Raw genomic sequence first — 16,575 nt, 5'->3', positions numbered from 1 at the left:
ATGAGCTGAAGAAAAAAACCCCTACTTGTTTATTGCCATTCCTCTTAGTTATGATTTCCCTGTTGGTGGTTTCAGACCTGAGTTTCCAAGACTGTTTGTAAAATCTGTTTTCAGCAGACATGCCCTGAGAGTGATGCACCTTCTGACTGAATTAGGCCAGCAGAAAATGAATGGCCTAAGTCCAAAATGCATTTTCAGCTTCAGGCCTTTGCTTTAAGGCCCATATGGACTGACCTATGAAGTTACCTTTAAAGGTAACTTTAAAGGGGAGGGCTTAGGGAATCAAAAGTAAGACTGTTAAAAGAAGCCTGGTAAAAGTGAAAATGGAGATGAATTTTAATTTTGACACAACATATTGAAGATGTTCTAGCTGAGGCTGTGTTAACTTGCAAGCAAAATTGAGCCTTTTGGTTCACAAACCTAAATTACCAATGCCCCCAGTCCAGGGAAAGGGGCCTGAGAATTCTTTGTGCTGTAATATTTCTGGAAAGAGGAAGAACCTCGGTTGAAATGCCACTTGTATTTTCAAGGGATTTAATGCCACACTGCCCTTTAGAAAAAAACTACAGAACATTGTGTTCTCTAAGAAATCAATACCTTGAATTTACTCTTTGGCATCTTGGAAGTTGATGGATGAGCTCTTTATTTCTCCTCTCATCAGCAATGAAGTGTTGTTTATAAAGACTGGAATCTCAACAGGTACCATCATGCAGAAATAAATGCACAGGATTGTTAAGCTGGAAGCATGTTAATCTTTATGTCCTTTAGTTGATCTTGCTCATTTTTCTCCAGTCTGCTGTGCAAGTAGCTTGAATACCTAAGTGGTGGGGTGGTGTATAAACCAGCCAGCACCAAAATCTTAAAATGCTCTTGAAAAGGCTTCACAATTGTTATTTTAATATAGAGAATTAATGTCTAGCAGTGTATGCCTGAGGCAGATGGCCAGTGCTCTGTTGTACCTGAACTTTATGAAGGGATCTAGCAGTTACAAAGGAAGAGGAAAGATTATTTGCACTGGTGACAGTCTCAAATCTGTTTTGCTGACATGCAGTGCTTTGTCTGGTGTCATAAAAAAGACTAGTCCCTTGCTCCTAGAATACATGTGTGTAATCAGTTCCAGCATGTTCCCTTCTCTTGTGCTTTATGGCCTTTTGAGGAAAGATGTAAACTGCAATCCTTTCCACAACTGAATTTCCAAGGAAGAAAGTTAAGCTTGACCAAGCATCCAGCAGTCAGAAAGGTTTGTATTTTTACAGAGCTTAGGTTCTTAATAAACTGTTACTGAAGATCCTAAGTCTGGCAATGCAAAGCCTTTTAGTAACACTTTCGTTGAGATTACTGCATGGAGTTTATGATCATCAGGTTCCAGAAGGAATATAATTCAGTTCCTTCTCACAGCTTGCTTAAACTAGGAGACTGGATTTCTTATTCTAGCCTTGTTTTCCCAGGTGGAAAAAACCTCCAACAACCTCCTGCCCCAGCACTCTAGAGCTTTCATTACAGAGCTAGCAGACTTGATGGTGGATTTGGGTATGAAAGGGATTTGGGATAGGAAGAAAGCAAGTATCAACCTGGGTGTACGACAGCTTGTATTTCCAGGAGAAATGAGAGTATGCTGATTGTCTTGCACAAAACTGAGGGATCTCATCTGACACACTGTGTGCAGCTCTCATAATGTTCAAGGAAGGAGAGTTCACAACACAAGAAAAGGGCTGTAAGGATGTGTGGGTAGTGGAGCACCTTGGGGAGGAAACTGGAAAAGCTTTGCTTGTTTGGTTTAGTCAAATGAAGACAACAAATTATATGATTTCTCTTTCTCAATCAATTTGGCATTAATGTAGATTAAAAATGACCTTTTCTCTTCCTGAAGGATTGTGTTGATATAAGAAAAGTCAATTTACAAGCTTTCATTTTTAACTATTACTTCTTGTTTCAGTGTTGAATTGAAATTTTCGAGGTGTTAACTCTGCCTTTAAGTGAGAATTGAGGTGGGGTGTGGAGGTGCTAGGAATATTGGTTAGAAGCTTTTCAGTAGTTTAATCTTTTTTTTAGACAGGTTAGCCAGCCTTACTTGCAAATATTTGGAGTTGCACTGATGACTTTAAGATGGCAGTTGGTAGACTTGAGGTAGAAAGGTGGACCTTATGTTAGCAGCCCCATAATTAGCACTGTGGTAATAATCAGATGTGATCTGCAGAGATGACTTCATGTTGAAAGCATTACAAAGCCTTAGTGCAAGTAATCTGCCCATCTTGCTTTTTATGAAGGGTAGGGTTTCCTAAATGTTTCTGTGCCACTAGGGCATGAATGCCTCTACATGAGAACATTTATTAGCCATTATTGCAACACTGCTCTGAAGTATGAAACATATGATTTACTATTAATTAATTCATGTGGGCATTGTTCCTGACTGGATGTGTCATCTCCCTCCAGAAGCCTGCATAAAATGCTGAACTGTAGTATAGTAGAATTCCCTGTAATCACGTGTATGAACTGTGCCAAAACTGTAGTGAACTGGATGAAAAATAAGACTTTTAAACTTTTTTTGTTGTTGTTTTTGACTGGAACAGCAAGTGATGCATTTGAAGCGTGCCTGCTGGGACTTGCTGCAAATTGTCTGAAACACAAAATCCCCAATCAGGTGAGCTCCAGGTGAAAAAGAGGCTCAGGTAGCAGTTGTAAAAGAAATCAACATAACAGCAGTATATGGTAAAGAATTTATACGAGTTTTTAAGGTCAGAAAGGATTCTTGGGTCACAGCTTTTCCTTTTGCTTAAGTCTTCCTTATGCCTGACCTAAGGCTACACAGAAGGTGAACTACTTACTTTTCAATTTTGAGTACTTCTACCAGATTGTAGTACAAATTTTCAAATGCCTTCTTGCATTTTATCAATTTATTCTAGAGGTTCATTAGTAGACATAAAAGAAGAAGAAATACTCAGCTTTCTGTGAATCATGAAGGCACTGCAGCTGAATGAAAATGAAAAATGAATGTTCAGAATGGATCAGAGCTGGCACTACTGCTACACTGAATGTCTGTGTGAATCACTGGTCTCTGATGGCTTGTACACTTGTTGCTGTATTTTGAACACTAGTCTATAGCCTCAGAAGGATATAAACAATCTGTAGTGCTCAAGATTTCCTTGAGGCTTTCCTGAAGCCAAAGATTTACTGTCCAGATGTAGTGACCTCCAGAAATTTGCTGGGATGTCTGAGCTTCAGCTTCAGCACCGTGGAAGTATGGTAGAGTGAGCCTTGAAAGTCTCTCTTCTGGGAATGAAGGAGTAGAACCTCCCCATAACATCAATGGGGTGTACTTGGCTCATTTTATGTGCTTTTCAAACATGGAAGGAAGAGCTGGTGTAGAGCTACAAATACATATTTCAGGAGTTTGTCAGGTTATCAGTGACTGACTTTGAGTTTCCCTGGCAAAGGGAAGTTGATTTGGACTTTCATATGAGCAATATGTCTGGCAGGAAAAGAGCAAAAGCTTCATCAGCGCTCTCAGGTGTCCAGAAATCCACAAATCCTGACTGCTGGGCTCATGTCCATGCTAATCTAACATATCAGCCTTCTTGCATGTATCCAAGGCATGTGCAGAGCACATGGAGGGAGGTCTGATGCACCCAGATGTGCTGGACTGGCAATGCAAGTGTATCAGGGTGTGTGAACCCAGCTTTGTCTGTCTGTTCCCCAGAGACAAAGGAGGGAGTCTTAGATAATCCTTTTAGCACTTCACACACAGTAGGAAATAGTTAAAACTGAGCTCCTTTGCATTCTATGAGAACAGATTTAAGAGCATTTTCTACTTAATTTTCTTCTAGTGTGTCTAACCCTGGCTAAACACAGCAATATCATTCCTTTCTGAAAGACTTCTGTAGGATGTGTGGAAAAGAAGACCTACAGCTATCAGGTCCCATCTGTGAAGCTGAGAATAATTAGCAGATGGCTTGCAAATGTAATGATGCTGACTATTTTCACTCTGAAATGAGGGTGGTGGTGTTTTCTGAGAAACATCTCATTAACAGTAGTGGTCATCTCTTTTCAAATCAAAGCTTACTTGTGATGGGAAAACCAACTAGCTTAAAGCTAGTCGTTCTGACATATTTAAAATACAAAACTGAAATTTATTATAAAATAGCCCCCTAAAGGTAATTAGCATTTATAATTGCTGTTGTCCTGTAGCATTTCAAACTGTGGCTTGGTATAGGAGGCAAGTAATGTGTCGGCAGCATAAAATTAGGAAACGAGGAGACTGAAGGTTGTGTTTGCTAGCAGAATTATTAGGTAGCCTGAAATAAGAGTTGTGCAAGTTATCATTTAGGCAATAAATCTGTAACAGATATATATTTTTTCTTTTCCAGGAATAGCTAATTGAAGACAGATCAGGAGTGTGTTAGTAATTACTGTGGAATTGTATTCCACAAAAGAGAGGTTTCGCAAGAACATTGCACACACAGGTGAAATAATCGTGTTTGGGTGGGGTATTTGTATTTATTTTTCTTAAACTTGGTTATTTAGAATATGTATAGAAACATTTCTAAAGCTCATGATGTAACTTAACATTTTTAGCCATGATAAATTTTAGAGGTGACTTCTTAGAGGGATGTCAGTCGCTCTAAAAAAGCAGCAAATGAAAACTAAAAAGGCATTCTTTTTAATCAAAGACAATGAGCTAGAAATTACTATGACCTTTCCTTGGTGACAGTTTAGAAAGCTTATTGGTAAAATCTGATCTTTTGGGTTTTTTTCCTTTCTGCTTTTTCAGGATTCTTGTGCATTTAAGTCTGATACAGCCACTCAGCAAATGCTGAGTTCGAACCCAGGATCTTGTGCAGGGGGAGAGATGGTGCTTTTCACCCTGTCATCCTGCTGGTTTGTGATTGTCAGGCTGGTAGTCAGGCCAGCTCCTGGGCCAGAAGAACAAACCGCTGAAGAAGAGAGAGTCTGGGAAGACTCAGTTTGTTTAGAAGGCTTAGGTGCAGAAAACAAGCTTGTGATTATTCAGCTCCTTTGAAGGAGGATGGTGTGACTTCTGTTTTGCAGTGCCTGGAGTTTCACTTGCTTTTGTGAAAACAGTTTAGCTGTTTTGAAGGACAAAGATGTGGGTATCTGTGGTGTTGAGGGAAATGTAAGACAGACCAGTTGAATGGGACTGTGACAGGAGATGTGTCCAAACTGGAGAGCTAGCTGTCAGGTTTTGCTGCCCATCTGCTTCCACCTCTGTGAAGAGGAGCCCTGCCTTTTTAAACACTTGGAAGTCTGTGGGTGCATTAGGTCTGGGCAAGAGGTAGGTATTGTTTCAGTCATAGCTTTGGGACTCTTTTTTTAGCACCAGTCAGTGATAACAGCCATAACTCAATCTTGGGGGCCTGCCAGTTGGCAGAGGAATGCTGGTGGCTCTCGCAGGGAGGGCTCCAGTTGGAGCTGGGAGGGAGGTGAGGGCTGAGGAGGCCACGCTCTGTGGGAGTGACAAACACATCTTGTCCAGTAGCACAGCACGCAGGGAAAGACTGACATAAAGGTGGAAAAGCTTATTTCAAGAATAAACCTTCTTATTCTTTGGAATTCTCAATGCTTTTGTTTGTCCCAAGGCCTCCCAGAATAATTAAATCTTGATCCTACAGGTGCAGCAGCTTATGTTGATACATGTTATCATGTATCTACTATAGAGCTGAAGGACTAAACATGGGTATAATTTAGATCTTTAGGAGTAAGGGCCTTGATGTACCTATTAATATTGCTATAATTCAGTTCCAGAGCCAGTTAAAATGGTTACTCTTCATTCTCTAACTTGACTATGATCTGTGCAGTGCTTAGACACAATAACCCTTAGCAATTGTTTGCAGCAACGACAGGTCACAGAGGGAGTAAAAGGAATATTCTGGCAGTGGATTCGATCTTAGCTGTGATAAGGAAAACCTAAACACAAACTATAGTTGTTTACCTGGCAGTGGGGCTGAAGCTGAAGAAAATGGGGTAGCATCTCTGTTCTGTCTCCAGGCACAGAAGCTGCCCAGTCAGTTTATCACTTACCAGTGTGTGCTGAGTGGGAGAAACTGAGGATGTTCCCAGCATCAGGAAGTCTTCACGATCTATTGTGCTGACTTTGCGTGACATTATCAAAGAGAGAGAGGAAGAGAAAAAAAAGCCATTCATGAGCACATTTGTTTTCAGGCAGTACAGAAAGAAGAGCTGTCTTCAGTTTTAAGTGTGTTGATTGAAAAGTATTTTCACACCAGCACATCGTGACTAATATTCCATGCAGTCATGTTCCCGCCTGCCACTTTCTGATGTGGTTTGTGTGCAGCTGCAGGAAGATGTTCATTTAACCCCAGTCAAGCACCTGACAATGTGAAGGAAAGGCTGCTTGTGCTTGGAGTGCTGTTCTAGAAGAAGAACTTTCTGGAATAAGGGTTGCACCTTAAGAGCTGTGTATTTTGGAGGGGCAGCCACAGGGGATAGGAGCTGAGAGGAAATTATTGGGACAGGACACAGGACAGATGCATGTCTGGATGAGCTCCTGAAGGCTGTTATTAAATGTGGGGGAAACAAAAACATCATCTTGCCTTATTGGCATTTTAGGAAGGACTGGAGAAGCTGGGAATGTCTGAACATCCTCTAACGAGATGTATTTATTTTGTTATGAATGTCAGCAGTGTGTCTCTAGAAACTTGATCCCAAGTTTAATGAACTTGTGATTGCATCTGCATGTTCTGCAACCAGGGAAAATGTGTTTAGCTGCAGTTTTCAGTCTCTCAGTCATTGAACTAACAAGATGTGACCTCTGTTTCTGAGAGCTTAGGACACTCATGTGCCCATGACAGGGGTACTGTAAAATCATGCAAGGTAAGAAGTGTGTATATGTTGTGTGGTGTGTACATGTATATGTATGGGCATTGGTTTGTTTTCAGTGTGGTCCCTTGAAAAGAATTGGGCATTGGCCAGTGCTGACCTCAGTCTTTTTGTGGGCTAAATTAATGTCTTTATTCTGCTTGGCAGTGTGGGCCAAGAAGAATTTTTAAATGAATGCAAGAATTTATGGTGTGCAAGATGTCTGACAGTATCCTCAGTTGTTTTTGTGTTTCATCAGTGTGGTGTTACAAATGGGCCTGTGTAATGCAGAGGAGACTCAGAGCTGACAATGTGAATGGTGTAGTAGGAGGGGCTGTGCTGGGGCCCTTTTAAGTGAGGAAATATCCATCTTGCAATGTTGTTGGAAGTAATTATTAATCTGTTTTCATTTGATGAAAGAAATGCCCAGTAGATGTCATTTCATGTTTAAATGTGAAGCTGAGGCATAAATTAGTGTTCTGTTGATGATAATCCATAGTGGAGGCATGAGCTTTGAAACAGAAACAGGCACAAATTCTGAATGTCACTGGCTGTACAAAAAAAGTGTGTCATGCTGGAGGGTGAGGTTTAGGCTTGTCCATTTTTATGGCCCTATGCTTCTGAAAAAAAAAAAAAACACCTTAAGAAATACCTTTGTCTTTTTTGATGTGGAAAGGGGAGAAAGATCCTGTCGTCTACTCTGGGCATGTCCATCCTCAGGTTTGCTGCTTTGACAGGAAGAATGGTTTTTGGAAAGAAATAACTTATGCATTAGGAGCACTCACCCCTTCATTGAGAACACATCTCTTTTTCTCAACTCCAGGTGAGGCAGAACCTCTTGCTTTGATGAAAATTAGGACTCTGACATCACATGCTGGACTCTGCCCTCTGCTTTGTTCTGTTGCTTCTTAACAGGCTTCAAGTCCAGTGTTTTAACTCTCCAGAAGCTTTTCTGTACCACTAAGCTGGGAATGCTTGTAGCTTACTGAGTGGTGATGTTTGAAGAACAGACTGGTGATGGTGAGGTTGTCGGGGGCTGGTGGCAATGCTGCTTCACATCTATCACATCTGATGGGTTCAGCACAGTAGGGAGTTATTTGCAGCTCTGGTGGCCTTGGCATCGTAGGAAGCTTGAAGCAACCAGAGCAGAAACAAGGGCTCAAATAAACTCTCTCAGATGTTTGTAGGACAGTGAAGAATTACTGGCTCTGAGGTGTCTTGCTGGGCTTCCCAGAGAGCTTCACAGTCTGGGATGGGCAAGAAGGCTGAGCCTCGAATGTCTTTCAGATGAGAATGTGGCAGGGCTTTGTGTCAGGGACGTGGGAGTCAATGGAAACTGTTCAGAGAGGGCGAATCCACTTACTGACCCTCAAGGGTGTCTTGGACTGCCTTGGCTGTAGGCAAGGGACCAGACTCTACCTCAGCTCCCCTTTTCCAGAAGCTTTTTATTGCTACTGTATGATGTATGCAATTAATTAGATAGAAATGAGGTGGATTCTTATGCATGTTCCCTGCTCATTATGGATCCCTGCAGGCCAGTGTTAGTCTCTGTGATGGGTAAATAGGGCTGACCCTCAGAATCTGATGGTCCCATCTGAGTGCCAGAGGAATGGGACTGCATGCCAGCAGAGGTAAAAGCACAAGGTCTGGCACTGGAGGAGCTCGCTTGGAGTGGGAGGAGGCAGGAAGGATGTAAGTATGTACTTAGGCCTGCTTCAAGGAAAGCTGAGACATTGGCATTTATCATAGGAATTAACATGTAGTTGCCTTTTTTTTTTTTTAATAGTTAAAAAGACCAGGTTCAGACTGAGTAAAAATCGAACTTTCCTCATAATTGCTCCACTTCAGTTCTCCCTGTCGTGTCTTGGGCTATGCAGCTGCTGTGGCCTCCCTTAGCAGGCAAACTTGGGTGATAGGTGTAGAGAAACAGTAGGAAACACTCACTTCAACCCTTTCTCTTTCTTGTGAGGCAGTTTTGTTTTTTTGGCTGTTGTGAATGTGTCCAAAGGTAGCCAAGTGCTTGGAGGCCACTCTGCATTTCTTCTTCCTATTGCAGGTCAGCATCAGCTTCTCCCCTCATTCACTGCCAGTAAGTGTATGTTACTCATACTTACACAAGGAGCCTAAAAGTCAGCAGATGGAAATTATTGGAATGGAGAGAAAGAGGAGCCTTGGGTGTTTTTGGCTTGAAAGCTTGGTAGGTGCCAGCTTTGCTTCTTGCACAGTGCTGTGAGGCCATGTGGAGAACCTGCCAGTGGAGGAGAACTTCAAAACCAGAGGAGGTTTCTGCCTGGGTCCCTGCACTGCTCTGTTTAATGAGGCGTGCTGGCTTTTGGCAGGTTTCCCATGGCTACCCCTCCAGGCCACTGTCTCTCATTAGGTAGGATGTTTTTGGGCATTGGCTTGAACTTGCTGGTTGGTGGTGGTCTGCTTTTTACACACTCTTTACAGAGCTAGCGCCAAGCTACTAAATTATTAAGCTGGGGTTTTAATAGAAACCCCTGTGTAGGCTTAAATTGTTTCCACTCTATTTGGAGTTTCCTGCTCTGCTGGTTTTTATTTTGTCCCGTGCATGAAGGCATGGAGGAGGGAATTCACAGGAAAGCACAGAGGCAAAAAGGAAGAATTCAGCCTGAGAGCAGTAGAAAGTGCAGGCGAAATAAAAGGTCAGTTGGTACTGTATGCAGCTCTGATGGAGGTGATGAGGGGCAAAATACCCCTAATCCCTGTGACAGTTCAGCAGAAACATGTGTGCTTGTTTTCCATGCTGTTTGTAACTTAGGTTTGTCAATAAAATATTTTTTTTCCCGACTATTTTTTGACTTGACCTCTTCCCCAGAGATTGAAAGGAACATTTGTCAGCACATACATTTACAGCAGTTTATTCCCAGTGTCAAACCCTGTTGCCACCAGTGGGATGGCAGAGTTCTCTCTGCTGGGCCCTCCCTCCTCGTGAGGCCTTTCAGTGTTGCACCATTTCAACCCAGTCCTCCCTCATGCAGGCTCTCCCCCTGCAGACCCACAGCACTGGACACAGGGTCAGGATTGCACCTGTAAGTCAGGTCAGATCAGCACCTTGTGTTTTCTTAGCACTGCACTGATAAATGTGTGTTGTCCCTGGTGACAGATGTGGTCACTGTCCTCCACCAGGTGGGCTGACTCTGTCCCGCAGTTCAGGAGAGGGATATTGTTTGAAACTGTGCTTCTTGGTAGACCAGGAGTTCTCAGCATCGATTCCCTGAGGCTGCTTCATTCTGAGCAGGGACTTCTTCCTCTGGGTGCAATTAGATGGGAAAGGTTTGGGAAAACAGTGGTAAGAGGTGGCAATGAGCTAAAACTGCTCAGTGTGTGCCCTCTCCTGCCCTTCAGTTCCAGCCACTATAGGCTTGTGCTGAATCCTAAGCCAGTGAACTGCCTTCTACAAAGACGTCCCAGTTGGAAAAGCCAGTGCACTGGAGTCACTGGGGTTGTTAAGTACAGCTGCAGTGAGCCAAAGCAATTTTGAGTGTGCACTTGAGGGCTTGGAGCAACCCTGTTACCAAGCTCTTGGAACATGTGGTACATATCTTAGGGTATGTAAAACAACTTAAACCATCTGACTGGGCTTGTGTGTGAGGTACTGGCTGAATCCTGCCTGGAGATTGCAGGTCTGGCTGAACAGAAAAATGGGCTGTGAATTATAAAGGCTGCCTTCATCACTCAATGGCAGGAACAGCACTGCAGTTCCTGTCATTGTCATCATGCTTGAGCCATGTTTGGGTACGGACTGTGTTTAATTGCATGGCTAATTTACTTAATGTCTCTCCTGGGTCACTTATAACACTTTTATTTTTGGGTTTCAGGGAAATTAGGGACACTAGCAATCCATTGTGGTTCTCTCAAGGTGGGAGTTTTCCAGATGACGATGGTAATAACAGCTGTGGCTTAGTGCAGAGTAACTTGGCTAAACTGAGAAAAATTTGCGCTGGCAACTGTGGTAGAACTTAACGCTTGCAAATGAACGATCTCCAGTGAAAATATAGTTCAGGTATAGACAGAGCCCACGGGTTCCCTGGATTTGGATAACTTGGAGGATGTCTGTGTTGGTTTATTGAGAAATCCCTGGCAGTGCCTATTGGCTTTCAGTCCTGCAAATGAAGAGTCTTCTGATTGGGTATTTAGGTATTTAGATGGAGAACTGAGGTCATCATATGTCCTCCCTGGTTACAACTGGTATTTACCTCCCTGGTATACAACTATGAATCATCCCATTCCATGACAAACTGTTATGTACCTTCCGAGGAGCTCCTCTGTACCTGTCTGTTACCTCCTGTTAGTGGAGCATCCAAGGTGGTGGCTTTTGGGAGGGACAGTGTGCTGAAAAGTCTGCCGCAACATCTGGCCTAACGAGCCTTGCTCTGCTTGTTGTTTCTACACAGATGGACCTCTCTGTGGAAAGTCTTTACAGCCTCATGCAGGAGCGCCAGAAGAAGTACGCCAAGTATGCGGAGCAGATCCAGAAGGTCAATGAGATGTCTGCCATCCTGCGCCGGATCCAGATGGGCATCGACCAGACGGTGCCGCTGATGGAGCGGCTGAACAGCCTCCTGCCGGAGGGGGAGCGGCTGGAGCCCTTCTCCATGAAACCCGACCGCGAGCTGAGGTCGTAGCGCTCCGGCAGCTGCCCCTCCTCACCTTCCACACTCCCTGTTCGGCACGGACATGCTCCCAGCAGGCTGCACTGGCAGGTGTTTGGAGCAGTGCTGCTGCTGCCTCTCTGCCAGGGCACCAGAGGGACAGTGGTGTCAGCTGCCAGAGCCGCACAGCCAGGACAGGAGCTCCCTGGAGGAGATGATTTACCGTTCTGCCATCTCTCTCCTCTCGCCCTCCTGTCTCCTTTGCCACTACACCGCTGTGCAGACACGTTTGTTTCATTGCTGTGACTAGTTGGGGTTTACAGAGGAGGAATTTCCTTTCATCTGATTTATTTTCTTTTTAACTAAAAGAATTCAAAGGTATATTGGGTGTGACGAACCCTCTTAACATGTTTCTTGCGTGACCAGCGTTTAGAAGATTAGATGGCTGGAAGGTATTTTGAGAACCCCTGGCCTTGGAAATACATATGTTTTATAGGTGAAAATGTGGGAGCCAGGAACTGGCTTATTAAAATCTGACCATTATAATAATTAACATGGTTTGCACGGCAGGGTTTTGGCATGTCCTTGAGGCTCCTGTTTCTATGGACTCACTAATTTATGAGGCTGTAAAGGAGTAACTGTTCGAGATACGTATGTCTGTTAATGTTAAGCAAACTTTAGTGTTCCTCTCCCCCTTGCCCTGGAAATGTCCCCATGCCCCAGCTGGTGGCATTTTGTGTCCCTCTGAAAGGCACCAGTACCAACATGCTCACTTTGCCTCCCAAAGTGGACACAAGGTGTCTTTTTTTAATTGGGACACTTGAGTTACCTTGGTGCTGTTTTTTTTTTACCAGTGGGGGTGCAGCTGCTTCTTCAAGTGTACGAGGGTGAGGGGAGAGACATGAGAAGTCCTTTGGCTCTTTGTGTTGGTTTAGCTGCCCTTGTGCCAGGAGCTGGTGATGGCACTCTGCTGAACGACTGAAAGCACAGGGCCATTCTCAGCCACCTGCTCCAAAGGCAACAGGATGTTCTTACCCCCTCCCAAGCAAGACAAGGCTGAAGAGCCCACGAGCCCCAAGGGTTGTTGTGTGTTAGGAGTGCAGTTCCAACAGTGAGGACAGTCAGGGACAATCCAGATTCCAGTGCAGCACAAGGTAGGGTCACTTGCCAGAGGTGACTTGCTTCAGTATGTCTTAATACTTAGAGCATTTATTAAGCAAAAGGTTGTCTCTGAGCATTTGGAAGTAAGAGTGCAGTAGGTTTTTGATTGTAGTAATTATTGCCTGGTGGCAACAAGCAACAGCTCTTCTCTTGTTGCATTCCCAAAGGCCACGTAGAGTGAATTTGTCTCACGCAGACTGCAGCCAATTTAGATGTGCATCTGAACCATGGTGGTAGATGGATCCCAGGGCCTGCTGAACACTGTCTAGAAGCAGAGTCCTGTAGAAATTAAGCCCCCTGGAATGATGCCCTGGGAAGTGGGACTGACTGTTTCAGAGAGGACAGACAACTCAGCAGGATGGTTTTTAGCAAAGGCAGCAGGTCTCCTCGCATGCTACTGCCTCCCCAGAGGTTTTACAGTTGTACATACATAGGCATATGCTGTGCATTGCCCAGGATAAAACATCAGGATTCCATCCTTGTTCAAGTTTCCTGCCATGTTTTATGTTTGGATTGTTAAAAGCTTACATGAGACTTAACACAGGAAAAGCTGCTTGTCATGACCATGCCCTTATGGGTCCTCATTGTCCATCATGGAATTTGTCTCTGCCTCCCACCATGACACACAAGAATATTGAGCTGTTTTAAATAGTGACTGCAGCCATTTTGGTCCTCTTTGTCCAGATCATGTTGTCTGGATGTTTAAGATGTGTGACATCTAGCTCTCTGCCAGATGGGATCATGACTGTCCCACACCCTGGTGTGCTGGAAGCCTGTGCCAGGGAAGGTCCCGATACTGAATCTCAAGGCAGATGCTCTCTGCTGTAAGACACTTCTCTGATGCTTGTAGACATTTGGCCTCAGGCCATTAAGTATCAGATCAAAGCATTGCTCCCTGCAGTGCTAATGAGGGCAAAAGAATAGTATTTCCAACTGAAGGCTGCAGGAACCAGTGCTGCAAATCAGTTCCTTCCTCATTTGCCAGAAAACACCAAGGTGTTGGTCTGAGAATGGAAGAAAACCTTTGTTCCTAGGAACACTGGTCTTTAGACTTGTGGCTGTGCTGCTAGGCTTCACAGAGAAAGCTTCTTGAACAGCAAGGGCAGGTTGTGGAAAGTGTAATAACTGAACTAGAAAGAAATAAGAGCTGAAATGTGAAGGCCAACTTTCAAAAGACGAACGTGACTTTTCCAATGCGCACGTCATCACCTTCATTCCACAGGTGATAGTCTCTCTATGGGTACTGTAAGAAGCATGCACCTTCTAACTGCCCTTGAACAATGGTTTACAGTTTTATTTAAAACATTGTCACTGCCTTCAGGAACTGTAAGTCTTTGGCCCTCTTGCTGAGGGGGAGACATGTCCTGCCACATCATCTCGAGCTGCTGTTTGTTGCTTGGCTGCTCCTTGTTGGCTTTGCTCCACATGCTGCTTTCAGCTTCAGCTCAGATGCAGGTGATGCTCAGGGTGAGGCTGCTGCTTCCCTCCTATGCTGTTTAGCAGGAGCTTGGAGATGTGACTGGAATCACCTTTCTGCTTATGAATTTCCTCTTCCAAGCCAAAGACTCGTGGAGGAGGCGTCAGGTATCTTTTGCACCAGCTGTTACTTCTGCATAAATTTAGTGCTATGAACAGGGAATAATCCGGTGTGCTCCCCTGAAACCAGACGCTGCTGCCCCTTTCTGCTTCCTGGTGGTGTGTGGTCTGGGGTACAGGCTAAGCTTCTTGATATGTGATTTTGGTAAAAGCTGGGGAGCAGAACAAGTCACTGAGGCTGTGGTTCCTCTTTGGCCTGAGCTGCTCTGGCCCTTCCCCTGACTCTGCTGATGCAACTCCCCTGTTGTGCTGTGCTGCCACTGGTGCTCCTTGTGTCTCACGCTGGTCACTGTGCTGCCCATGCAGAGCAGGTTTGCTTTGTTGTTTCCGTTGTTTTTGTCACTGAATGCATGACAGGGTGCTAAAGTGCCAACCTACCTGCAGGGCAATTCCTGTGAAGATCTGCTGAAGGGGAGAGAAAAGAGTTTTTGTTGGTTTTTTTAAATATATGTATTTTAAATTAAATATATTTAAATATACTTAAATATGTAAAGTGTGATTTCCCCTCCTTCAAGCTTTTGCACAGAGAGAGTAGAAATACAGGTTTTCACAGGTCTATTGGTTGCATGAGCCAGCCCCTCTCTCAGACTGTGTGCCAGTAGTTTCCCGAGGTACTGCTGTAAATCCCTCCCATTCCCAAGCTGCCAGAGGGTATTTTGATTGCCAGCTTTGTGGCTGAGCACTCCATAGTTTATGGGTGGTTACCCTGTTCAGCTTCCTACATGCTCCATGTTCCACAGCTCCAGCATTAAACCTTTGGTGTGGCTGTTTTCCAAGTGTGTTGTTTCTCCAATTGCCGTATTGCTCATTCTTCATTCCCACTTCCCACCGCGGTGTCTGGGCAGTGCAGGCATATCTCAGCTTTACTTTGCACCCACTCTGTGCCATGGAGGAGGCTGATTTCAGCTGCCCTGGGGCTGCCTCTGCCCTGAGATTGAGAGGAAACATGTCCCCAGAATGAAAATAAATCCTAGTTGTTTTTTCCCCCCCAGTGCAGTCCCAGTTCTGGTTGGCACTAATGTCTAGTTTGAATACAAGATGTGAGCAGCGATACTTGGGACTTGCTGATGAACTCTCACCTGTACAGGCAATACTGAATAAAGAAAGAGGCAAATTTACATGGTTTCTTTTTGTTTTGCTGCTGTTTTGTTTTTGGTTTTTTCTAATGGCCTGATGCCCCAGCCTCATTGTTGCCTGTAGCATCACACTTTGGCTTTGTACAGCACTGGAGCATGCTGAGGGTCCCTGGAAACAGCAGCTGAAATCCACTCCTTTCTTCAGAAGTATTTTGCAGCATTTTACATGCCAGGAAAGAAGCCCCTTCCCAGAGGGGTGGGTGTTGCAGAAGGGAAGAAATAGCTCCCTTTTCTGTTTATGGTGACTCCTATTCATATTTTTGGAAGTTCAGAATTAGCTGAAGGCTTTACTGCAGAAGCACTTCAGTTTGCCTCAGAGCAACCATTTGGACCGGAGGGCCAAGTTCTTTGCAGGCAGGGTTCAAAGGGAAAGTGCTGTTGCCAGGCAAAGCTGATGTATTAGGAACACTGTTCTACCTAAATTCTCAGTTGTGAGTTTGTGTGTATAATGTAATTGTGGTGCTGTGCATGTTACACTGTCTAAAAGTGCTAGAATAACTACTTTTATCACAGATTAATAACAAATACAGACTACCTAGGTGTATGGCTGGCTAGTTAAGATGTCTGGCTAGGTAAGTTTGGTTGAATTGCAGTGATTTCTTTGGAATTTAAAAAATAACAGTCTTACTAGGACCCTAGTGCTTTTCCACTTGTTCTGGGCTTTTCATTGCCCCCACTTTGTGGTAGAAGTTTATAATTTGTGCTGTGAGTCACAGCATATTTGGCACCTAGTGATGAAGGCAGAAAATAACGACAGTATTTCACTTAATTACCACATTTCTCCTCTCTTATCCTCCCCAGCCCCCTCAAAAGCAGGGCTACCTGATCCCTGCTGGGGGGAGGTTTGCTCTGTTTTCAGTTCACTTCATTCTGGGAATGTCACTGTGATGGTTACATCAGGAGCCCAGTGACCTTGGGGACCTCTTCCCAGTAATGCCAGGCAGTGAAATGAAAATGAAGTGTTGATGACATGCATGAGGCAGATTTCAGTTGCTGCTTGGGTTTTGACTGGAGGTGGAGTTAGACTGTCTCTTCCCAGAGTTGTCTGGTGGCAGAGCTGGGGACAGAGGGATGGAGAGAACAGGAGTAGAGCAAGTCCTGCAAAGCAGGCAGGAGGAGTGGTGAAAATTGAAGTGAATGCTTAAAAAAAACAGAACTTGAAGGAACAAACAGAGCTACTGCAATCAGAAGTGGACTTTGGAGTGGGGTGAGTAGCTGAATCTTAGAAGATT

General features: G+C 44.2%; 1 protein-coding gene across 1 annotated transcript in view; it reads left to right on the top strand.

Annotated features, from left to right (window-relative positions):
* BORCS5 (BLOC-1 related complex subunit 5) overlaps positions 1-14,700 on the top strand; it is a 59,927-nt gene extending 45,227 nt beyond the window's left edge. The window contains exon 4 of the mRNA XM_056481932.1: positions 11,253-14,700. Within this exon, the coding sequence (XP_056337907.1) occupies positions 11,253-11,483 (231 nt within the window). The 3' untranslated portion in view covers positions 11,484-14,700. The remainder of the gene's footprint in view (positions 1-11,252) is intronic.
* Positions 14,701-16,575: the final 1,875 nt, after the last annotated feature.

The sequence above is a fragment of the Oenanthe melanoleuca genome, chromosome 1A (genome assembly GCF_029582105.1).
Source record: "Oenanthe melanoleuca isolate GR-GAL-2019-014 chromosome 1A, OMel1.0, whole genome shotgun sequence".
In the NCBI taxonomy this organism is placed as follows: domain Eukaryota; kingdom Metazoa; phylum Chordata; class Aves; order Passeriformes; family Muscicapidae; genus Oenanthe; species Oenanthe melanoleuca.
Note: the sequence above shows the minus strand (reverse complement) of the source record. Positions and strands in the feature narration are given on the sequence as shown.